The sequence below is a fragment of the Ranitomeya imitator genome, chromosome 6 (genome assembly GCF_032444005.1).
Source record: "Ranitomeya imitator isolate aRanImi1 chromosome 6, aRanImi1.pri, whole genome shotgun sequence".
In the NCBI taxonomy this organism is placed as follows: domain Eukaryota; kingdom Metazoa; phylum Chordata; class Amphibia; order Anura; family Dendrobatidae; genus Ranitomeya; species Ranitomeya imitator.
The window spans coordinates 381,699,010-381,723,900 of record NC_091287.1 but is presented as its reverse complement, the minus strand read 5'-3'; the positions used below and the strand labels follow the sequence as shown (position 1 = coordinate 381,723,900).

The 24,891-nt window shown below is 42.3% G+C and overlaps 1 protein-coding gene across 5 annotated transcripts in view; it reads left to right on the top strand.

Moving 5' to 3' along the window:
- Positions 1-24,891, top strand: part of MTCL1 (microtubule crosslinking factor 1) — a 190,560-nt gene that overhangs the window by 106,244 nt on the left and 59,425 nt on the right. For 2 of the 5 annotated variants that reach the window (XM_069731060.1, XM_069731063.1), the window contains exons 4-8: positions 2,749-2,808; positions 4,549-5,868; positions 7,302-7,454; positions 11,385-11,504; positions 24,051-24,287. In XM_069731060.1, coding sequence (XP_069587161.1) covers positions 2,749-2,808; positions 4,549-5,868; positions 7,302-7,454; positions 11,385-11,504; positions 24,051-24,287 — 1,890 coding nt within the window. The remainder of the gene's footprint in view (positions 1-2,748; positions 2,809-4,548; positions 5,869-7,301; positions 7,455-11,384; positions 11,505-24,050; positions 24,288-24,891) is intronic. The other 3 variants (XM_069731064.1, XM_069731065.1, XM_069731062.1) reach the window with 2 other exon arrangements.

Genomic DNA, 24,891 nt, shown 5'->3' with positions numbered 1-24,891 from the left:
TTCTCAGATGGTCTCCGGCGCCTGCAGCTCTTCCTGTGTTCAGCGGTCACGTGGTACCGCTCATTAAAGTAATGAATATGGACGCGACTCCACTCCCATAGGCGTGGAGCGTATATTCATTACTTTAATGAGCGGTACCATGTCACCGCTCCGCACTGGAAGGAGCTGCCGCCTCGGGACAACGGAAAAGCAGAGAAGTGCAGAGACCACGCCAGGAGGGTGAGTATGATGGGGGAGGGTGAGCCATGCGATATTCACCTGCCCCCATTCCACCACCGTGCTGTGTCTTCCGCGCTCTCTGGCTGTGACGTTAAGGTCAGAGGGTGTGATGACGTGGTTAGTGTGCACCCTCTGCCTGAACAGTCACTGCAGAGAGACGGAAGACACATCGGCGCGTGGGGGTGGAGCGACGACACCGGCACCTGGCCCACATAGCGCGCCGGTGTCCCCGCCTGCTCAGGACACCGGCACCTGGCCCCCCAGTGACGAGAGGTGAGAATGTCATTTTTTTTTTAATCGCAGCAGCATATAGGGCATATTATTCTATGGAGCATCTTATGGGGCCATCAACCTTTATGGAGCATTAATGGGGCATATTATTCTATGGAGCATCTTATGGGGCCATAATTAACCTTTGTGCAGCATTATTTGGGGAATATTTTTTGTATGGAGCATCTTATGGGGCCCATCATGAACTTTATGGAGCATTGGGGAGTATTTTGTATGGAGCATCTTATGGGACCATAATCAACCTTTATGCAGGATTGTATGGGGCAAATGTTTCTATGGAGCATCTATAATCAACCTTTGTGCAGCATTATATGGGGCATATTTTTGTATGAAGCATCTAATGGGGCCCATCATAAACTTTATGGAGCATTATATGGGACATATTTTATTATGGAGCATCTTATGGGGCCCATCATGAACTGTATGGAGCATTATATGGGGCTCCTGATTCAATATGGATATTCAAAAACAGTTAACCTACTGATGTCTCAATTAATTTTACTTTAATTGGTATCTATTTTTATTTTTGAAATTTACCAGTAGCTGGTGCATTTCCCACCCTAGGCTTATACTCGAGTCAATAAGTTTTCCCAGTTTTTTGTGGCAAAATTAGGGGTCTCGGCTTATACTCGGGTCAGCTTATAGTCGAGTATATACGGTATGTCACAAAATACGTTACTACTGCTGATTTTCCATTTTTGAGTATTTGAATATCATTAATACAGCTTTCCATCTTGTCATTTCCATAAATCGTAGTTTCATTATTGAGCAGTGTATTTAATGTGGGCTCACCCTGGGAACATCTGCGGATTGACAGCTGACCCTGTTGCTCACTGTTTAGGAGTTAGGAGTATGTGAGGACAGCTGTGATTATTAAATCTTCTTTTTTCATGTATTTGAGCTCTTTAGAGTTTATTACTAATAATTTCTGTAACCTTATAACATGCGTATAATGTCTGCAGCCATGACATTTGGGTTTCTAGTTAAATATAGAGCTAGCCGAGTCGCACTGCAAGTCATAGATGCCTTATGTCGTTGCCACCACAGAGCAAAGTAGCAGCTTTTATGTGAGCTGTTTTTACCCAGCGTGAACCCACAGTGAGACAGGGTTATAGAGTATCATTGGCAGCAATTATCCTGTACAGTATGCAATGTTACGCTGCACAGACGAGTGGGCGCACTGACTCGCACTGAAAGGGCTTCCCATTCCCACTATATTGCACATACTAGGATTTGCCAATACTAAGTTTCATTAATATGTGATCTAATTAGTCTATTGTGTAAAAAATTGGGTATGCCTTTTCTTAGAGGAAATTAGTGAACATTATATTAGTATCTCTCTGTAAATAAAAAAACAAGTTTTGTGCTGGTTTTTGTTATGTAGGCTATCACTGACATCCATAAAGGTGCATTCTTATTGTGCCGCATGGCAGAAAAGGCAAAACTGTACCTATTCAGCACAAATTCCTGCACAGTTGTGACGTGAGGTTTCTTAACTTGATAACTTGTTTGACCTGTAAAAGTCGTGCGGCCAAAAATTGCATCAGAAACCTTGGCAATTCGCATGGCAATTTTTGCGTGATATATTTTACTGCACACAGGGGACTTCTTATTATAGCAAAATATGAAGTCGATATTGTATAGTAAGACATATTTATCTCCGGGAACCAATGTGACAACCTAGCTAGACTTAACAGCTAAGACAAGTATGTAACTCAGGTTGTGTATTTGTATTCTTCTTTCCCAGTTACAGATGTTTATCATGGAGCGGGGCATTTCATTTTGTATTTACCAGGGCATTGGTAACAGCCACTTCAGAGAGAAAGAGGACTGAAACGCTAATACTCTATTGTAAGGCGCAATCTTAAAAGTTATTTTAAGGGGGTCACACGATTTAGGATAAGAAGGCAAAACCAGAAACTCCATTTGCAGACACATGTTTCTGGGGCATAGGCCCCTCAATGCTAAGCAGGAAAATTGATTGGGCTGGGTAAGAGACCTCTGACAGGGATACAAAAGGGTGAAGTTTCTTTTTCAGTTCTCTTGCTTTGCACTGATGAGGCCATTTGCATATTAAAAGAGCATTACATGGCCTTTAAGTCTCCTTACACCATCTTGGTTCTATGCATACGGGGAAACTTCACCCCTTAGACCCTCAGTGCACTGGTTAAGTTTACAGCTCTGCTCACCGGTCGGTTCAGTATTTCTGAATAACCAGAGGCTTTATCTTTTTTTCAGACCACACTAAAACGAAGAGGAAGTCGAGAGATGCACAAAGATAAAAAGACTTCCAGTCAGGTATCTGGATTTTGACTTGCTTAAAAAACATATATATTATTTAATTCTTCAACTGTGTAAAAGAATTGTGATATTTCAAATTTATATGTATATAATACTAATATACCACCAATTAATATGAGCTATAAAACAGGGATGGGGAACCTCCAGCCCTTGGGAACCGGAGTGCTCGGGCCGGCAATTTGCCGACCGCGGACCCCTTAATTACTCCTTGCTGCTGCACATGCAATAAAGGATTACGCCCTCACGCTGGCCCCATGTACTTTGTGGGCTGAGTTAGCGCATTCTGCACTTCTGCTCCACCAATGAAGATGGCAGCCCCAGCATCTCCTATAATGTATTTGTCCCAAGACCAGCCCTTCCTGTGATGTGTATGCCCCCAGCCCCTCCTTTGATGTACATGCCCCCATGCCTCCTGTTGCATGTATGACCCCAGCCCCTCTAGTTGATGTGTATGCCCAGCCCCTCCAGCGATTTATATGCCCCCATGCCTCCTGTTATGTGTATGCCCCCAGCCCCTCCAGTTATGTATATGCCCCAGCCCCTCCTGTGATGTATATGCCACAGCCCCTCCTGTGATGTGTATGCCCCAGCCCTTCCTGTGATGTGTATACCCCAGCCCCTCCGGTGATGTGTATGCCCCAGCCCTTCCTGTGATGTGTATGCCCCAGCCTTTCCTGTGATGTGTATGCCCCAGCCCCTCCGGTGATGTGTATGCCCCACCCCCTCCTGTGATGTGTATGCCCCAGCCCATCCTGTGATGTGTATGCCCCAGCCTGTCCTGTGATGTGTATGCCCCAGCCCTTCCTGTGATGTGTATGCCCCAGCCTGTCCTGTGATGTGTATGCCCCAGCCCTTCCTGTGATGTGTATGCCCCAGCCCCTCCTGTAATGTGTATGCCCCAGCCCCTCCTGTGATGTGTATGCCCCAGCCCATCCTGTGATGTGTATGACCCCAGCCCCTCCAGTTGATGTGTATGCCCAGCCCCTCCAGCGATTTATATGCCCCCATGCCTCCTGTTATGTGTATGCCCCCAGCCCCTCCAGTTATGTATATGCCCCAGCCCCTCCTGTGATGTATATGCCACAGCCCCTCCTGTGATGTGTATGCCCCAGCCCTTCCTGTGATGTGTATGCCCCAGCCCCTCCGGTGATGTGTATGCCCCTGCCCCTCCTGTGATGTGTATGCCCCAGCCCTTCCTGTGATGTGTATGCCCCAGCCCCTCCGGTGATGTGTATGCCCCAGCCCCTCCTGTGATGTGTATGCCCCAGCCCTTCCTGTGATGTGTATGCCCCAGCCCTTCCTGTGATGTGTATGCACCAGCCCCTCCTGTGATATGTATGCCCCAACCCATCCAGTGATGTGTATGCCCCTATGTCTTCTGAGATGTGACTTAATTGAATGGATTTTTGCCTTGTTTTTTTTTAATTTTGGAATATTTGCAACTGTGCTCACTAGACTTAACAGTCCAGGAGAGAATAATTCCATCTGTGGGAACCTATACATATAGTAATCAAGATCTTTTTTATGTTATATTCAATACGAAGAAACCACTAGAGATCACCTAGGCAGATAAAAATTGTGAAATGTATTTAAAGGGTAAGAAAACATCTAGAGGGCTAAATATAAGAATTATACTGCCTAATTCTGCCTATGGGTCATACTCCTGAGTTAGCATGCCATGATAATTTATTCATAATAGCAGACATTTAACATGGATGTATATTTCCTAATGCCCAGGAGGACAATGCTGATCTAAAGTGCCAGCTACAATTTGCAAAGGAAGAAGCAGCATTAATGAGAAGGAAAATGGCAAAACTTGGAAAAGAGAAAGATGAAGTAGAGCAAGAACTAGAGAAATACAAGTCCATTTACGGAGATGTTGAATGTCCTCTCCCAACGGGGGAATCCGGAGGCCCACCCAGCACAAGAGAGGCTGAGCTAAAACTGCGTCTGAAGTTGGTGGAGGAGGAAGCAAATATCCTCGGTAGAAAAATTGTTGAGCTGGAGGTGGAAAATAGGGGCATTAAAGCAGAAATGGAAGACCTCAGGTGTCAGTATGAAAAAGAATTTCTAAGCAGGGAGTATGTTTCAAGCATTCCTACCTCACCATTTGGTGATTCCATGGAATCTGCCACAGAGCTGCAACGCCATCTCCAATTTGTGGAGGAGGAAGCAGATCTCTTGAGGAGATCCATTTCAGAGATAGAGGATCACAATAAACAACTTACAACAGAGCTAAATAGATTCAAGTTTGGACCAGTTGAGGACCTTGTCTGGATTGATGACAATTCCTCTGAATGCAATGGTTCTTTACAGGAGGAGCTAAAGTCTGCTAGAATCCAGATAAGCGACCTAAGTGCTAAAGTTATGAAACTTCAATACGAAAATAGAGTTCTACTGTCAAACGTGCAACGTTATGATCTTGTTTCACACCTGGGAATGCGAACAGCAAGTCCAAGGGATAGTGATGCAGAAAGTGATGCAGGGAAAAAAGAATGTGACGGTGATGATGGACGTCTTGTTCAACCAAAGAGGGAAGGACCTATAGGTGGAGAGAGTGATTCCGAAGATGCCTATGAGAAAACTTCTGGTTTTGAAAGTGTAAAACCATCAGAAATTGGTGGCTTGTTCTGCATGGAACTGGCTAAAAAGCAAGAAGATGCACAATATTTTACAGGCATAAAACATGAGGCCGATCGACTGGGAAAAACTGTAGACCGTCTTATTTCAGACACAGACAGCCTAATCTATGATGCCAAGTTGCAGATGATTGGAGGATCTGTGGAGGAGGTGCTGAAGACTTGTCAAGAGAAGGAAGATGCTGCTGGGTCGGATGTTTTAAACAGCATCAATAATAAAATGAAAGTGTTCAGGAAAGAGTTGAATAGTTTTCTAGACATGATTGAGGATTCGGGTGAAGGTCTAAAAGAGCGTGCAGAAGATCTCTCCCCAATGCCACACCTTACCGAATCGTCAAGTTTCTTGTCCAACTTGACTTCAGCTTCTCGAGACTCTCCTATTGGAAATCTTGGAAAAGATCTGATGACTGACTTTCAGGTAAATAAATGTTGCATATTCACATTATTTTTTTGCCATTAACACATGGATACTGTTTTTTCCCCAGCTAACTAGTAATGAAAACTAAAATCTTAAACTGCACGCTCGCCTCTGAAGACAGTGGTACAGTTTGTATACACATTTAATCTACATGTACTGGTCATAAGTTACAGCTTGTAGTGTAGTCCAGACCAGCTTTACAGTCCGCAGGTTGTTAATAGAAACAAGCCTGTCCTCAGATACATCTTTGACAGCTTAATTGAACCTCTGACACTTCTTAGAAAGCATGCTGGGAGATTTCAGCTCTTTACCATTTAGAATCATGAATGCAGCTCTGGCCAATAATACAGACTGTAACACAGGATCAGTACAAGATAATAATCCATTTTAATTATAAAGTAACTTTTTAATGTAGATTTCATCTGTATATACACTAGAAAATTATAATCAAAGGTAAACATACAACTAATCGAGCACATTTTTTTGCAATAACAGTTAGTAGATTATAACCTAATATCTAATTAGGCTTCGGCCAATTCACGTTAATGATCATTTTCAAAGCACCACTCCAGCGTTATTTCTTAATTTCAGCACTGGAGTGGTGCCACTAGTGTAAGAGCCCTGACTCTGGTATTATACTCAGCAGATGCCGACTGCAGCTCTGCCCAGTGCTGTTCCAGGCCCACTCCACCATCTTGTGACTGCAACTTCTGACTGACCGGACTGACGTCAGAGGTAACGGTCACGCGTTCTTAGTGTAAGTCCGTGAAAGCCTCGTTCTGGCTCTCATTTGCTTACATTGAGTAATGATCTTCGGCTCACCAGCAAACACTGGAGTAATCCGGCAGGTCACAAACTTCCTGAGGCTGACCGGAGCGGCGCTGAGAACAGATGAAGATGGCAGCTGGTAAGTATAATACGAGGGGCAGGAAACTTACATTTGTGGCACCACTCCAACGGTAAAATCAAAAACATAACACTGCAGTAGTGCTTTAATGCTGTGTATTTGCTCTAGCCCTTCTAATGCATGAAACCAACTACACCATAGTCTTAGCCATATGACTATAAATTGGGGAAGAAATTGGTCTGCCGATGCTTTCATTGATCACACGCTTGCTGTTGGTGTGACACATGCATCTCTCATTGCATGCGCGTCTCATAACCAGTGTTTGCGTTCTTTTCCCCCCCGTTTTTCTCTTTTGCTTTGCAGATATTTCAACCCATCATTTTGCTCATCCTGTTTTTAGTTTTGTTTTCATCTCTGTCTTACGCCACCATTTTTAAGTTAATCTTCCTGTTCACGCTTTTCTTTGTTCTGTAGTGTTTTAAAGTCTTTCTCCTTTATGTTGCGTTGTATATGTCTGTTTATTTTCTTTACCCCCCTACATTGGTCTTTTTTTTATTTTGTGTTTATATACTGCTCATGCACTTAGCAGCCCAAGCTGAGGGATCAAATGGAATGGCAACTCCATCATGAGCATGAAGAAGATGCCCACGGTCTCCATGTTAATCATGAGTCACATCGCAGAGCAGATGGAGATAGTAAGCACTGCAGGCCCGGAGACAAGGGCGGTCTCAGTCTAGAGGTCAGCAATATTGTATATCCCCTTCTATCTACATTTAATCTCATTGTGTTATGTATAAACCAAGCATAGGTAGATAGAAAACCCCTGTCCCCCAACTTTTTAAAAAACAAAGTGCGCTTTACTTGCCCTCCCTGGGTCCAGTAATGAGTCTCTGCTGCAGCTCCCAGGGTCTATTATTGTCTGCAGCATTGACATCACATCAACAGTACTGCAGCCAATCAGTGGCTCATCCCGTCAACACGGGAAAGCTCACTTATTGACTTCAGCGGTGGAGACACAGCCCTGGACCCAAGGAGGGTGAGTAAGGCCCAGTTTTTGAAACAAACTGCAGACAGGGGTTTTCAGAACTTGCAAAATCCCCTTAAGTCAATGAATAACAAAACATGCAGACTCTTTTCCCACACAAATATAAATCAATTTGCGAAGCTTTTCCTGCTCTTTAACGTGGTTTCTGTAGAACGGACAGCACATTCGATCTGACATAGTCCCTTTAATATTCATGCCAGAAAAAATCTGATGTGAAATCTTTGGTGAGATTTGTAAAGAACATAATCAATCAGTTCTTTTTCTCATTAATGATTGTACCTAAAAGCTTTGTTGTTCAGTATTTCCTAAACTTAAGGTTCAAGTTGGTCCGAAAGAGCATATGAAGAATATCAAAGAAATTCTTACAAAACTTTATAAATTAAAATGTAAGAATTTGATTTGGCTAATTTATACAGTGGTCACAGAGAACAGTGACTGAATCAATTAGTCATTTATATAATTCTGTGTTAATATTTACAACCAAGATTTCTTAACAATTTTAAGCCAAGTTTGTGTTTTCTTTTTTCGCTGTCTAGTTTTGTGCTATATTTCTCGATTTTATTGCAGGGATATCACTACATGGCTGCAATGACATCCCATCCTGGTGTTATGTGACTCCCAAGATCATTATGCCATGAGTGGTTCTCCCCGTGGCCGGGGGCACACATTACATACTCACTCGTTACATCAGAATTCCACACCCATGTACAGTACATTCTAAGTAAGGCTACTTTCACACTAGCGTCGGATTCAGCCCGTCGTAGTGCGTCGGGCCGAGATTCCGACGCTAGCGGTGAATGCGCCGCACAACGGAGGCAGCGGATTCATTTTTCCGGCGCATCCGCTGCCCCATTGTGAGGTGCGGGGAGGTGGGGGCGGAGTTCCTGCCGCGCATGCGCGGTCGGAAAAAGCGGTCCGTCGGCAGCAAAAAACTTTACATGTAACGTTTTTTGCTCCCAGCGGTCTGCCACAACACGTCGCAACCGTCGCACAACGGTTGTGACGTGTGTCAATACGTCGCAATGCGTCGGTAATGTTACTGTATGGGGCAAAAACGCATCCTGCAAACAATTTTGCAGGATGCATTTTTCCCCTAAACGACGCATTGCGACGTATTCAAAAAAACGCTAGTGTGAAAGTAGCCTGAGCTGGGTTTTACCAAACCCCATTCAGATCTCAAAATTTAGTGTGAATTCTAAACTTGCTGCTTATTTTTTTAAATCCACCTCAATCACTGTCTGTAGCAGAAATGCAATAAATTAGATTGATTACAAATCAACAAGTTATATTCGCAACAAAATCAGCATGTAATATGCACATTTCGTTGTGGATTTCAGTGCAGATTTATAGTATAGAAGTGCTATAGGTGTGCTGTTGTGTTATTATGAGGGTTTTATAAAGTTATTCGGAAATGTTGCAATGGCAGTTTATTTTTTGATGCGCAGATTTGACAATATTGGCTATATAAAACTCTTTGGGTATACTGTATATAGTTTATCAGAATTTTAAGTATACACAGTAAACCCACATTTGTAATGAAACAAAAGACCATTATATATCAAGAATATAATGATGATTTGTACGCCGTGTAATATATTGTGTTCAGTTGTCCAAAATAAAATATTTGCCAAAATAGCACCCCATGGTGTCGAACTGGCAAATTGGCATTGAGTGAACATTTCTAATATTCACCCTTATTGCCAAATCTGCACCACTTCACTGATTATAGGGTCTGGATGCTGGTTCAGGCTATGTTCACACGTTGGATTTATTTTCTTGTCTGATTTAGAAAACTGCAGGATGTCACTTCTTTCAGCATTTTTTTCCTGCGTATTTGCAGCATTTTTCACCCTTGGAATGCAATGGATAAGTACAAAAACGCAGCAAAAAACACAGGTATCAGTTTCTGCTGCGTTTTTGGTGCAAAAACCTTAGAAGGTTAAATCAGGCTTTTTGGGGGGGCCACAAAGCTTTATTAACATGTACAAGAGACAATAAAACCGCAGCAAAAACTCAGCAAAACCTGCTATTTGAAGCAGCTTCTTTACTGCAGAAAAAAAATGCAGCAAAAACGCAGGGTGTAAACATAGCCTAGACTGTGTCTTGAAGGTCTTGTGTGAAGCCTAAATTGATGCCATGATTGTTGCGGAATCAGTCAGTCTTTACTTCTTGTGCAACCTCTTAAGGACACATTGATGCCAAAGATGATTTTGTCTTAGCTGATTTGCCCACCCTAAGAGCTCGGCCACACAGCTATTTTTTCATACTAAGTCTGACTCTTTTTTTTTCCATCTAAAATCAGCAAGAAATGAGCACAAGTTATATCTCGCATTGTTTTCAATAGCAATCTGAGCTGCAGTTCATACAGTGCAGACAGATCTCTTCTGTGCTTCAAAATCCACATTGCAGAAATAAGAGACATGTCCGTTCTTGAGGTGGTTGCTGCCATATGCAGATTTATCCCATGGAATGTGACGTGACACATTGGAGTGCAGATCTGCCATATTTCATGTGATTGGCAGTTAGTTGTATTCTCTTTCGAATGAGCAGCCGGACATGCCGGAACTGCTCTCCATATTTTCTACTTCTTGCAATAGTCAATATTGGGTGACATTAAAAAGGCATTATATTCTACGGAGTAACTATATAATGTCCTCACAATCGTTTTATATGACATGGCTGTATCATTGGGGATCTATGAAAACACTATGGTTAGGAAAAAAAACAAAGAGTTTTAAGGTTTTATATAACATTGGAAAAGATAAATTATATTTCTACAATCTTTTCATGGGTTATGTCTGATAGACTTAAAGTAAGACTCCATTTATTTGTCTTCCATTCTGTCACCGGTCCCTTTAATCATATGGTGTAGCTATTATTACTTTATGTAGTTGTTTCTTTTTGGTATACTCCTCTTCAGATAGGTCTTGTGATAACTTAGGGACCCCCTGGAAACTATTTGGCTCTGTGGTCTTTTCAGGGGGTCACCACTGCCATTATAGGCACTGCCTATAAGATTGCAAGAAATGTACCACACACAGAGAAACAAATGTCACAGCCAGTATCACACAGTTATAATGGAGGAGATCACAGTTCATCCTCCCTGTTTATTGAGTATGTAGTCACTAATTTAGGAGAATATAGAGGATAATTGCACTGTTTCCACAGCAGGCAGAGATGGTACTGACTCTAACAGGTCATGGGCTGCTGTCTGAGGCATTAGGAATTGCTAGCAGAGCATGAAGGAGAAGAAGCAGGGTGAAATCTGACATGGAGTCTGAAGAGGGTGAAATATTGCTTCTTTAATGCCAGCTTAGTCCCAAATAATGTAAAACTAGTGAATTTCTATTATAATGTGAACATAACTGAGCATTATCGTCTGGTTTCTGAAGGATCGCTCCTCCTCAGATGTAGTATTACACGCTCTCCCGTCATAATGTTGTGAACATTCACAATTAGACAAATTATTTGAATATGAAATTGCTCTTGTTCAGGAATTACATTTCTATTTAATAGTGTTACTTTCAGGATGTTTGACTGGCTTATGTCATACGATTCGTTTTCTTATCATTTTGTTTGTACAAAGCTGTTTTATCTGTAATGTAATTATTCTCCAATATTCAGCTCAGCAATCATGTGTCGCCTGAAAAGACTTCAGCGTTACGTGAACTACAAGCTATTCTAGAACAGGAAAGGAGACTTCACCAAGAGGAGCACGACAAGGTGACGGACAGGCTCATTCAGGTATTGTGCTTCCCTAATCCACCACCAACCACACTTCACTCATCAAAGAAATATAACACTGGAAAGCAAGAAGGTCTAGAAGATGGCATTATCTTTGTTTTCCTTGAGATTCCTCCTTTATGTGTGTGCAATGTACTACAACAAGGCGTGCAATGAGTGTCTGATCCTCTAATGCCCCCCCCCCTTATTAATACTAGTGATCATTCTATTAATGTATGTCTCCTCCACTGTCACCTTCACGGCTCAGGGGGTTTTAAAACATGGTGTCTAGACTACATCAATGCAGTTATCTTTATATGCTTTTTAAACAATTGTTATGGTCATTTTGATATTAGACACTTGTTAAGTCTTTCTACTACAATTAGTTATTGTATTGACATTATGATTTTATAGTTTTATAAAAGTTATTTCTTCCCTTTTTTTATTAGGCAAAAGTAGTGTTCCTTAAGTTAGAACAATTAGATATCCACTTGTCCAGGCTTGGAATCAGTCTACAGTCATTCTAAGTGGTGCTTCTGAATCGTGACAATTTGTGGTGCACATGCTGTTACGCTTCCCCGGTATTGCTTGGGAGAGTGAGTATGTCATTTACATATTTGCGGTCACGTGCCGACTAGACGTGATTGTCCGCTCTCAATAAAAGTTGCACTGAGAGAGATCGAGCACGTCTAGTCAGACTGTGAGCTGAAGTATGCAAATGTCATACATGTGTTTAAGTGGCCGTCTGCCCTCATCAGCAATACCAGAGAACCTGTTGTGAATTCTGCTCTTGGGTTCCCTCCAGTGGTTGTTGGTGGGAATGCTGTTGTCTCTGACTCGCAGTCCTGGCCAGGTGTATCGGATAATTACAATTCTGACTGGGATATTTAGGTGTGCTGAATCCTTTAGCCCTTGCCAGTTGTCAATGTTTCTTTGGAAGTGTTGGATCTCTGCCTGGCCTCTCCTGCTTATCTGCCAGTTCAGCAAAGATAAGTGTCTGTTTATTTTCCTGTGGCACACATGCAGTGTGCTTATTTTCAGTACTGTTCGTTTGTTTTTCTTTTGTCCAGATTAGACACTGTCTGTGTTTTCTCAGTCTGGTTGGTTTCACTGGAGTTGCAGATATACGCTCCTACATCTTTAGTTGGATGTAGGAAGTTTTTTGTATATTCTGCTGTGGATTTTTTGAAGGATTTTAATACTGACCGCACAGAACTCTGTCCTATTCTGTCCTATCTAGCTAGAGTGGCCTCCTGTGCTAAATCCTGTTTTTTCTGCCTGTGTATGTTTTTTCCTCTCCGACTCACCGCCAATATTTGTGGGAGGCTGTCTATCCTTTGGGAATTTTCTCTGAGGCAAGATAGTATTCCGATTTCCATCTTTAGGGGTATTTAGTCCTCCGGCTGTGACGAGGTGTCTAGGTGTGTTAGGTACACTCCACGGCTACTTCTAGTTGCGGTGTTAAGTTCAGGGTTGCGGTCAGTATAGTGGCCACTTTCTCCAGTGAAAGTTCTCATGCAGCTCCAAGGTCACCGGATCATAACAAGAACCCTGACAACGTGTTAACTGCCTGCTGTAAGGATTCAGACGTTTGCAGTCATATTGAGTGTTACAATTCACATCAGTATTACTGTGCCACCTAAGATAAGTCATTATTTTTAGAGTTCCAGGCAACCAGGTATCATAATTAAATGGAACAGGTGACTCATAAAATCAGTCATAGCTATGGACATATAAAAAAAAAAAACAACAACAATAGGACGGCACCACATTACAAATATCACACAAAGTGGTGCCCGCTGCCCACAAATAATTGTGAGAACGTTAACCAGGGAAAAAGAAAAGACTAGAGAGAAATATGAATGCACACACATCAATGATGCAGGTCAAAATAGTCTTTACTGAAATCATTACAGACAACATATAGCATTGAAAGAACCATCACCACCGTGCACAGTATATATGGTAAGTCCAAGATTATTCAAAAAACAAATAGTATATTCAGGCAGTGTGATACATACATCACTGCAAGAGCTAAAAAGAAGCTATTGAGCGTAGTCTAACATACACCAACCAAGAAACCGGCCTAGATTACTGGCACTTCCAATAAATAAATTCCTACAAAACAGCGGAAGCACATGCCAAAATACAAAAAAAACTTCAACGTATCTTATTACATAAATTATTACAGTACACTTAAAATAAAAGGGGATACAGATACAAAATAGCTGCACACATAGAGTGTATTGCACTCTAATCCAGAAGTCATATACAAGTATAGTCATCACCAAATCAAACAATTATATTTATTTCCAGGTATTCCTAGGGAGATATATAAGCTAAATCGCCTTTACTCAAAATGAACAATCCCATGGAAACCTGAACTAATAAATAGCCAACCTGTTAATAATCATATTGTCCATATAATAGCACAAAACACCACTCTATTTAAAGTGATTAATGCACAGTGCCAAAGTACATAAAATGAAAAAAAGAAAACGTATATTGCCAAAGTGCAAAAAATTAAAAAAACAGTCATAAACATATGCCCTATCAAAGTGTCTAGTGCTTACTACAAGTTTATTAGCATCAATAAAAAAATTACTACAAAGTGTAAAAGCTAATGATACTAGATATACAGTGGGGCAAAAAAGTATTTAGTCAGTCAGCAATAGTGCAAGTTCCACCACTTAAAAAGATGAGAGGCGTCTGTAATTTACATCATAGGTAGACCTCAACTATGGGAGACAAACTGAGGAAAAAAAAAAACAGAAAATCACATTGTCTGTTTTTTATCATTTTATTTGCATATTATGGTGGAAAATAAGTATTTGGTCAGAAACAAACAATCAAGATTTCTGGCTCTCACAGACCTGTAACTTCTTCTTTAAGAGTCTCCTCTTTCCTCCACTCATTACCTGTAGTAATGGCACCTGTTTAAACTTGTTATCAGTATAAAAAGACACCTGTGCACACCCTCAAACAGTCTGACTCCAAACTCCACTATGGTGAAGACCAAAGAGCTGTCAAAGGCCACCAGAAACAAAATTGTAGCCCTGCACCAGGCTGGGAAGACTGAATCTGCAATAGCCAACCAGCTTGGAGTGAAGAAATCAACAGTGGGAGCAATAATTAGAAAATGGAAGACATACAAGACCACTGATAATCTCCCTCGATCTGGGGCTCCACGCAAAATCCCACCCCGTGGGGTCAGAATGATCACAAGAACTGTGAGCAAAAATCCCAGAACCACGCGGGGGCACCTAGTGAATGAACTGCAGAGAGCTGGGACCAATGTAACATGGCCTACCATAAGTAACACACTACGCCACCATGGACTCAGATCCTGCAGTGCAAGACGTGTCCCACTTAAGCCAGTACATGTCCGGGCCCGTCTGAAGTTTGCTAGAGAGCATTTGGATGATCCAGAGGAGTTTTGGGAGAATGTCCTACGGTCTGATGAAACCAAACTGGAACTGTTTGGTAGAAACACAACTTGTCGTGTTTGGAGGAAAAAGAATACTGAGTTGCATCCATCAAACACCATACCTACTGTAAAGCATGGTGGTGGAAACATGCTTTGGGGCTGTTTCTCTGCAAAGGGGCCAGGACGACTGATCCGGGTACATGAAAGAATGAATGGGGCCATGTATCGTGAGATTTTGAGTGCAAACCTCCTTCCATCAGCAAGGGCATTGAAGATGAAACGTGGCTGGGTCTTTCAACATGACAATGATCCAAAGCACGCCGCCAGGGCAACGAAGGAGTGGCTTCGTAAGAAGCATTTCAAGGTCCTGGAGTGGCCTAGCCAGTCTCCAGATCTCAACCCTATAGAAAACCTTTGGAGGGAGTTGAAAGTCCGTGTTGCCAAGCGAAAAGCCAAAAACATCACTGCTCTAGAGGAGATATGCATGGAGGAATGGGCCAACATACCAACAACAGTGTGTGGCAACCTTGTGAAGACTTACAGAAAACGTTTGACCTCTGTCATTGCCAACAAAGGATATATTACAAAGTATTGAGATGAAATTTTGTTTCTGACCAAATACTTATTTTCCACCATAATATGCAAATAAAATGTTAAAAAAACAGACAATGTGATTTTCTGGATTTTTTTTTTCTCAGTTTGTCTCCCATAGTTGAGGTCTACCTATGATGTAAATTACAGACGCCTCTCATCTTTTTAAGTGGTGGAACTTGCACTATTGCTGACTGACTAAATACTTTTTTGCCCCACTGTATAGCACTAAGACTGGATTGTAATAAAAACTGGACTACACGGATGGTGCTAGATAGGGGTTAAATAACCCAGCCTAGAGCGATTATGGATTACTGCAAAGTGCAGATGACTGATGAAAGTCAGTTAATTCAAGATACGGTAACTGAAAAGTTACTAAAGTGCCAAGTGGCTTATAATAACAAGTAAATAAAGAGACTAATGATGATTCCAGTGCTAAAAATGCCAATAGAGAAGGCTAAAGGGTTAAGCAGTACATGACCTGTGGGAGCAGCTCAGAGCCCCGACGCGCGTTTTGCGTAATCTTCTTTATGGGGGTTTTTCAGTATATATACCGTTATTATAAGTCACTTGGCACTATCTTATACTAGAGAGCAACTAAGGCTTGTGCTGGCTATAAAACCTAGCTGAGGTCAGGAGCTAGTCACAGTTACACGATCTCTTGGATACATAGACATAGGTAATGTGAAGGTGACATTGGAAGAACCAAACGGGAGGATGTGAGGGTAAAATGCATAGCAGTATGTTTCAGGGGACCATGCTTAACACCCTTTCTCTTAGCCAGATTGTAAAGCAACTAAAAAGAGCCGCTCTCTGGGGGTTTATATGCAATACTACAATATGTGTGTGTCAGCAACAGTTACTCCTTCATTAACTCTTTGTGATGGGAGCCACATTGGAATAGGGAGTTACCTCATCAGGCTTTGAAAAAGAGCTTGAATACTCTGAGGTCTTAGTAAGAGGAAAGAGCTATTCCCATCTCCAAGATCCTATCCCAATATGTAGTATGTGTAATAATATTAGCAAATACCTCCAATTAGAAATGCAGTGTAGTTGCTCTGATAAGCTATGTAGCTTTCTCCATGTGCAGGGCTTTGCAGTAGATTAGGTATCCATGGTTACGACCACTCATATAGTTAGTTGTTAGTGGTTGTAACCATGGATACCTAAGCTACTGCAATTCTCTGAACATGATTAAGCAACATAGCGAATCTTAAAAACTGTACTACGTTTCTAATTAGAGGCATTTGGTAATATTATTGCTATTATAGCTACTATATATTGGGATATGATCTTGGAGATGGGAATACCGCTTTAAGGGCAGGGTTACACTTGCGTGTGCGCGACTCTCTCGCACCAATACCCGGCACTCAGGACCAGAGTGTGCGGCTGCATAGAAATACATGCAGCTGAATGCTCCGGTCCCGAGTGCCAACAGCACTGCCGGGCATTGGTGCGAGAGACTCGCAGCCAAAATTGACATGTAGTCTAAGACTTAAATTGTTTTTTACAGGATATTTATCAGTTTAGTGCCTTGTTTTTAAAATGTTGAACATAACAGTAGTTTCACGACTCATAACAGAGCCATTTACTTGATGCAGGTAGTCTATTTTTAACCCCTTCCCGAACTTTGACGCCACGTAGGCGTCATGAAAGTCGGTGCCAATCCGACCCATGACGCCTATGTGGCGTCATGGAAAGATCGCGTCCCTGCAGATCGGGTGAAAGGGTTAACTCCCATTTCACCCGATCTGCAGGGACAGGGGGAGTGGTAGTTTAGCCCAGGGGGGGTGGCTTCACCCCCCGTGGCTACGATCGCTCTGATTGGCTGTTGAAAGTGAAACTGCCAATCAGAGCGATTTGTAATGTTTCACCTATTATAACTGGTGAAATATTACAATCCAGCCATGGCCGATGCTGCAATATCATCGGCCATGGCTGGAAACACTAATGTGCCCCCACCCCACCGATCGCCCCCCCCAGCCCTCCGATCTGTCCGGTACACTGTACCGGCTCCCCGCCGTCCTGTGCTCCGCTCCCCCTGTGCTCTTGTCCGCTCCCCCCGTGCTCCAATCACCCTCCCCGTGCTCCAACCACCCCCCGAACTCCGATCCACCCCCCGTGCTCCGTTACACCCCCCGTGCTCCGTTACACCCCCCGTGCTCCGTTCCACCCCCCGTGCTCCGTTCCACCCCTCCCGCGCTCCGATTCACCCCCCCATGCTCCGATCCCCCCCCCCCCCCGTGCTCCCCCCCACCCGATCATACTTACCGATCCTGCCGGGGTCTGTCCGTCTTCTCCCCGGGCGCCGCCATCTTCCAAAATGGCGGGCGCATGCGCAGTGCGCCCGCCGAATCTGCCGGCCGGCAGATTCGTTCCAAAGTGCATTTTGATCACTGAGATAGATTATATCTCAGTGATCAAAATAAAAAAAATAATAAATGACCCCCCCTTTGTCACCCCCATAGGTAGGGACAATAAAAAAAAATAATTTTTTTTTTCCCCCACTAATGTTAGGGTTAGGGCTAGGGTTCGGGGTAGGGTTAGGGGTAGGGTTAGGGTTAGGGCTAGGGTTAGGGTTTCGGTATGTGCACACGTATTCTGGTCCTCTGCGGATTTTTCCGCTGCGGATTTGATAAATCCGCAGTGCTAATCAGCTGCAGATTTATGGCAGATTTACCGCGTTTTTTCTGCGCATTTCACTGCGGTTTTACAATTGCGATTTTCTATTTGAGCAGTTGTAAAACCGCTGCGGAATCCGCACAAAGAAGTGACATGCTGCGGAATGTAAACCGCTGCGTTTCCGTGCAGTTTTTCCGCAGCATGTGTACAGCGATTTTTGTTTACCATATGTTTACATTGAACTGTAAACTCATGGGAAACTGCTGCGGATCCGCAGCGTTTTCCGCAGCGTGTGCACATACCTTTAGAATTTGGCTTTGTGCACACGGTGCGGATTGGCCGCTGCGGATTCGCAGCAGTGTTCCATCAGGTTTACAGTACCATGTAAACATATGGAAACCAAATCCGCTGTGCCCATGGTGCAGAAAATACCGCGCGGAAACGCTGCGTTGTATTTTCCGCAGCATGTCAATTCTTTGTGCGGATTCCGCAGCGTTTTACACCTGTTCCTCAATAGGAATCCGCAGGTGAAATCCGCACAAAAAACACTGGAAATCCGCGGAAAATCCGCAGGTAAAATGCAGTGCCTTTTACCCACGGATTTTTCAAAAATGATGCTGAAAAATCTCACACGAATCCGCAACGTGGGCACATAGCCTTAGGGTTAGGGTTGGAATTAGGGTTGTGGTTAGGGTTGTGATTAGGGTTATGGCTACAGTTGGGATTAGGGTTAGGGGTGTGTTGGGGTTAGTGTTGGAGGTAGAATTGAGGGGTTACCACTGTTTAGGCACATCAGGGGGTCTCCAAACGCAACATGGCGCCACCATTGATTCCAGCCAATCTTGTATTCAAAAAGTCAAATGGTGCTCCCTCACTTCCGAGCCCCGACGTGTGCCCAAACAGTGGTTTACCCCCACATATCGGGTACCCGCATACTCAGGACAAACTGCACAACAATTACTGGGGTCCAATTTCTCCTGTTACCCTTGTGAAAATAAAAAAATGCTTGCTAAAACATCATTTTTGAGGAAAGAAAAATGATTTTTTATTTTCACGGCTCTGCATTATAAACTTCTATGAAGCACTTGGGGGTTCAAAGTGCTCACCACACATCTAGATAAGTTCCTTTCGGGGTCTAATTTCCAAAATGGGGTCACTTGTGGGGGGTTTCTACTGTTTAGCCACATCAGGGGCTCTGCAAACGCAACGTGACGCCCGCAGAGCATTCCATCAAAGTCTGCATTTCAAAACGTCACTACTTCACTTCCGAGCCCCGGCATGTGCCCAAACAGTGGTTTACCCCCACATATGGGGTATCAGCGTACTCAGGAGAAACTGGACAACAACTTTTGGGGTCAAATTTCTCCTCATACCCTTGGGAAAATAAAAAATTGCAGGCTAAAAGATCATTTTTGAGAAAATAATTTTTTTTTTTTATTTTCATGGCTCTGCGTTATAAACTTCTGTGAAGCACTTGGGGGTTCAAAGTCCTCACCACACATCTAGATTAGTTCCTTTGGTGGACTAGTTTCCAAAATGGTGTCATTTCTGGGGGATCTCCAATGTTTAGGCACACAGGGGCTCTCCAAACGTGACATGGTGTCCGCTAATGATTGGAGCTAATTTTCCATTTAAAAAGCCAAATGGCGTGCCTTCCCTTCCGAGCCCTGCCGTGCGCCCAAACAGTGGTTTACCCCCACATATGGGGTATCAGCGTACTCAGGACAAACTGTACAACAACATTTGGGGTCCAATTTCTCCTATTACCCTTGGCAAAATAGGAAATTCCAGGCTAAAAAATCATTTTTGAGGAAAGAAAAATTATTTTTTATTTTCATGGCTCTGCGTTATAAACTTCTGTGAAGCACCTGGGGGTTTAAAGTGCTCAATATGCATCCAGATAAGTTCCTTGGAGGGTCTAGTTTCCAAAATGGGGTTACTTGTGGGGGAGCTCCAATGCATAGGCACACAGGGGCTCTCCAAACGCGACATGGTGTCCGCTAATAATTGGAGCTAATTTTCCATTCAAAAAGTCAAATGGCGCGCCTTCCCTTCCGAGCCCTGCCGAGTGCCCAAACAGTGGTTTACCCCCACATATGAGGTATCGGCGTACTCAGGAGAAATTGCCCAACAAATTTTAGGATCCATTTTATCCTGTTGCCCATGTGAAAATGAAAAAATTGAGGCTAAAAGAATTTTTTTTGTGAAAAAAAAGTACTTTTTCATTTTTACGGATCAATTTGTGAAGCACCTGGGGGTTCAAAGTGCTCACTATGCATCTAGATTAGTTCCTTGGGGCGTCTAGTTTCCAAAATGGGGTCACTTGTGGGGGAGCTCCAATTTTTAGGCACACGGGGGCTCTCCAAACGTGAAATGATGTCCGCTAAAGAGTGGAGCCAATTTTTGATTCAAAAAGTCAAATGGTGCTCCTTCCCTTCCAAGCCCTCCCGTGCGCCCAAACAGTGGTTTACCCCCTCATGTGAGGTATCAGCGTACTCAGGACAAATTGGACAACAACGTTTCCTTTTACCATTGGGAAAATAAAAAAATTGTTGCCAAAAGATAATTTTTGTGACTAAAAAGTTAAATGTTCATTTTTTCCTTCCATGTTGCTTCTGCTGCTGTGAAGCACCTGAAGGGTTAATAAACTTCTTGAATGTGGTTTTGAGTACCTTGAGGGGTGCAGTTTTTAGAATGGTGTCACTTTTGGGTATTTTCAGCCATATAGACCCCTCAAACTGACTTCAAATGTGAGGTGGTCCCTAAAAAAAATGGTTTTGTAAATTTCGTTGTAAAAATGAGAAATCGCTGGTCAAATTTTAACCCTTATAACTTCCTAGCAAAAAAAAATATTGTTTCCAAAATTGTGCTGATGTAAAGTAAACATGTGGGAAATGTTATTTATTAACTATTTTGTGTCACATAACTCTCTGGTTTAACAGAATAAAAATTCAAAATGTGAAAATTGCGAAATTTTCAAAATTTTCGCCAAATTTCCGTTTTTATCACAAATAAACGCAGAATTTATTGACCTAAATTTACCACTAACATGAAGCCCAATATGTCACGAAAAAACAATCTCAGAACCGCTAGGATCCGTTGAAGCGTTCCTGAGTTATTACCTCATAAAGGGACACTGGTCAGAATTGCAAAAAACGGCAAGGTCTTTAAGGTCAAAATAGGCTTGGTCATAAAGGGGTTAAGGGGCTGTTCAGTAAAAAAAAAAAAAAAAAAATGTAATACAATTATATTTATATTATTTTTAAATGCACATCTATACGTATACATGTACATAGCCACAATGTTCAGACCCCCGACCCTAACTTTTGCATTGAAGTATCTAATGAGCCTGTGTAAGGGTCACTGTGAAGGGAGGAGGAGCAGGGCAGCTGTGCTATCACCTATTGTGATTGGGCCTTTATTATTATGTGTGTATAGGTTTATCACCTGTCAGTGTAATTTTGCTTCTTCTGATAAGAAAGCTTGGGTAAATACTTCCTGAAAGGACAGGAAGTATCAATGTAAAAAGCCCAAATGACCAGTGTGAAAATTGCAAGATTACTAGTTTTATTTTATTTTATTTTTTGTAACAAAGATCGTACAATGAAAAAAGCACATTGCCATTTAAAAATATATATACAGTTAGGGCCAGAAATATTTGGACAGTGACACAAGTTTTGTTATTTTAGCTGTTTACAAAAACATGTTCAGAAATACAATTATATATATAATATGGGCTGAAAGTTCACACTCCCAGCTGCAATATGATAGTTTCCACATCCAAATCGGAGAAAGGGTTTAGGAATCATAGCTCTGTAATGCATAGCGTCCTCTTTTTCAAGGGACCAAAAGTAATTGGACAATGGACTCTAAGGGCTGCAATTAACTCTGAAGGCGTCTCCCTCGTTAACCTGTAATCAATGAAGTAGTTAAAAGGTCAGGGGTGGATTCCAGGTGTGTGGTTTTGCATTTGGAAGCTGTTGCTGTGAGCAGACAACATGCGGTCAAAGGAACTCTCAATTGAGGTGAAGCAGAACATCCTGAGGCTGAAAAAAAAGAAAAAATCCATCAGAGAGATAGCAGACATGCTTGGAGTAGCAAAATCAACAGTTGGGTACATTCTGAGAAAAAAGGAATTGACTGGTGAGCTTGGGAACTCAAAAAGGCCTGGGCGTCCACGGATGACAACAGTGGTGGATGATCGCCGCATACTTAATTTGGTGAAGAAGAACCCGTTCACAACATCAACTGAAGTCCAGAACACTCTCAGTGAAGTAGGTGTATCTGTCTCTAAGTCAACAGTAAAGAGAAGACTCCATGACAGTAAATACAAAGGGTTCACATCTAGATGCAAACCATTCATCAATACCAAAAATAGACAGGACAGAGTTAAATTTGCAGAAAAACACCTCAAGAAGCCAGCTCAGTTCTGGAAAAGTATTCTATGGACAGATGAGACAAAGATCAACCTGTACCAGAATGATGGGAAGAAAAAAGTTTGGAGAAGAAAGGGAACGGCACATGATCCAAGGCACACCACATCCTCTGTAAAACATGGTGGAGGCAACGTGATGGCATGGGCATGCATGGCTTTCAATGGCACTGGGTCACTTGTGTTTATTGATGACATAAGAGCAGACAAGAGTAGCCGGATGAATTCTGAAGTGTACTGGGATATACTTTCAGCCCAGATTCAGCCAAATGCTGCAAAGTTGATTGGACGGCGCTTCATAGTACAGATGGACAATGACCACAAGCATACATCCAAAGCTACCCAGGAGTTCATGAGTGCCAAAAAGTGGAACATTCTGCAATGGCCAAGTCAATCTCCAGATCTAAACCCAATTGAGCATGCATTTCACTTGCTCAAATCCAGACTTAAGACGGAAAGACCCACAAACAAGCAAGACCTGAAGGCTGCGGCTGTAAAGGCCTGGCAAAGCATTAAGAAGGAGGAAACCCAGCGTTTGGTGATGTCCATGGGTTCCAGACTTAAGGCAGTGATTGCCTCCAAAGGATTTGCAACAAAATATTGAAAATAAAAATATTTTGTTTGGGTTATGTTTATTTGTCCAATTACTTTTGACCTCCTAAAATGTGGAGTGTTTGTAAAGAAATGTGTACAATTCCTACATTTTCTATCAGATATTTTTGTTCAACCCTTCAAATTGAACGTTACAATCTGCACTTGAATTCTGTTGTAGAGGTTTCATTTCAAATCCAATGTGGTGGCATGCAGAGCCCAACTCGCGAAAATTGTGTCACTGTCCAAATATTTCTGGCCCTAACTGTATTTCTAACACAAAAGCCTGATTTTCTGGATAGGTGAATTTCTGAAGATGGCTTCTCTTTAACGTTTATGCATGGGTAAATATCAGTCCCTGTGTGTGCTGTGTATCTTCATTGATCTCAGTTATAACAAGAATCCCTCTGATTTGTCTCCATTGGCTAGGAGATAGGAGATCAAATGGAAGACATCGGGGCTGAACAAGATGGGGTGAAATTACACACAAAATGGGCATCACTGCTTACCCCAAATGACACGATAATGTGGGCTAGAGAATATTTGACACCAGAAATTGACTTTCTCACACTGACTGGTCTGATTAATATTAATTATGCAGTTGTGTGCTACTGTTAATGATCACTAAACACAAGCCAGTGATAGATTTGGGTGCTGCTGACAAATCCATAGGTGTCATCAAATATATATTTCCTGCTGCAGAGTGGTGTACACCCTCTCTGTTCTCTGCAGCTTAGGGCAATTTTATTAATTCAGTAGGTAAATGAAAAGAGTTTTTGGCGGGCTCTCTATATGTACAGTCTGAACATTGTGTTAGTCAATTAGCTAGAAATCACATGCATGGAAGATGAAATACATTAGGTTGAAGAGGCAGTGATAGTAATTTTTGCTTTACATCACTCAGCTAGAAGAAGAACATCTGAAGACCATCCGGAGGAAAGACTTAGAGGTCCAGAGCCTTACGCTGCAGAATAAATTGGAGGAGAAAACATGGGGCCAAGAAAAGAGCGTTCTTCAACAAGAGCTAAGGAACTTCAAGCAAAATGTCTTTGTTCTCTATGTCAAGTTAAAGTGGCTGCTGGCGCATTGGCGTCAGTGCAAAAGGGTGGAAGAAGAGGAAGTGGGAGATGAGTTATTGCAGGTAGATGATTAATATCTGTAGGGTTTCTCTAAATATTCTACTCTTTGAATGAGTTTTTTGTCATTTCTGTGTTGCCTTTGGTGCCAATGTATCTAGGATAGAAGTTCACTGTAATACGGCATCCGGAGAACCTGAAGGAAAGCCACACAAACTCGGGGAGAACATACAAACTCCTTGCAGATGTTGTCTTTGGTGCGATGTGAACCCAGCACTCCAACACTGCAAGGCTACAGTGGTAACCACTGAGCCAGCGTGCTGCCCCTTATTTCTTTTTTTGTAATTACTTTTAATTGTTTGTATTGATTTTACCATAGTTTACAGAGGTTATAACCATATACTTAGATTGCCAGTTGCGCTGGATCCAAGTGTCCTGATTAAATAAGGTCAAAATCTGTAAATGATCATGGTACCAACCAGTTTTGAGAAAGGCTTCACTCCGCTGGTCACTTCGTAAATAACATATGAGTGACGTCCATAAAAAGGAGTTGAGGAGTGGTAGTTCATCAGTGGCAATGATATGTCCTTCATTGTGATAAAAAGAATAAGTTATGAGGTGGGTTTGAGAATGTCCAGAGCGATAGGTGGTACCTTAAGCCCCCTGCTT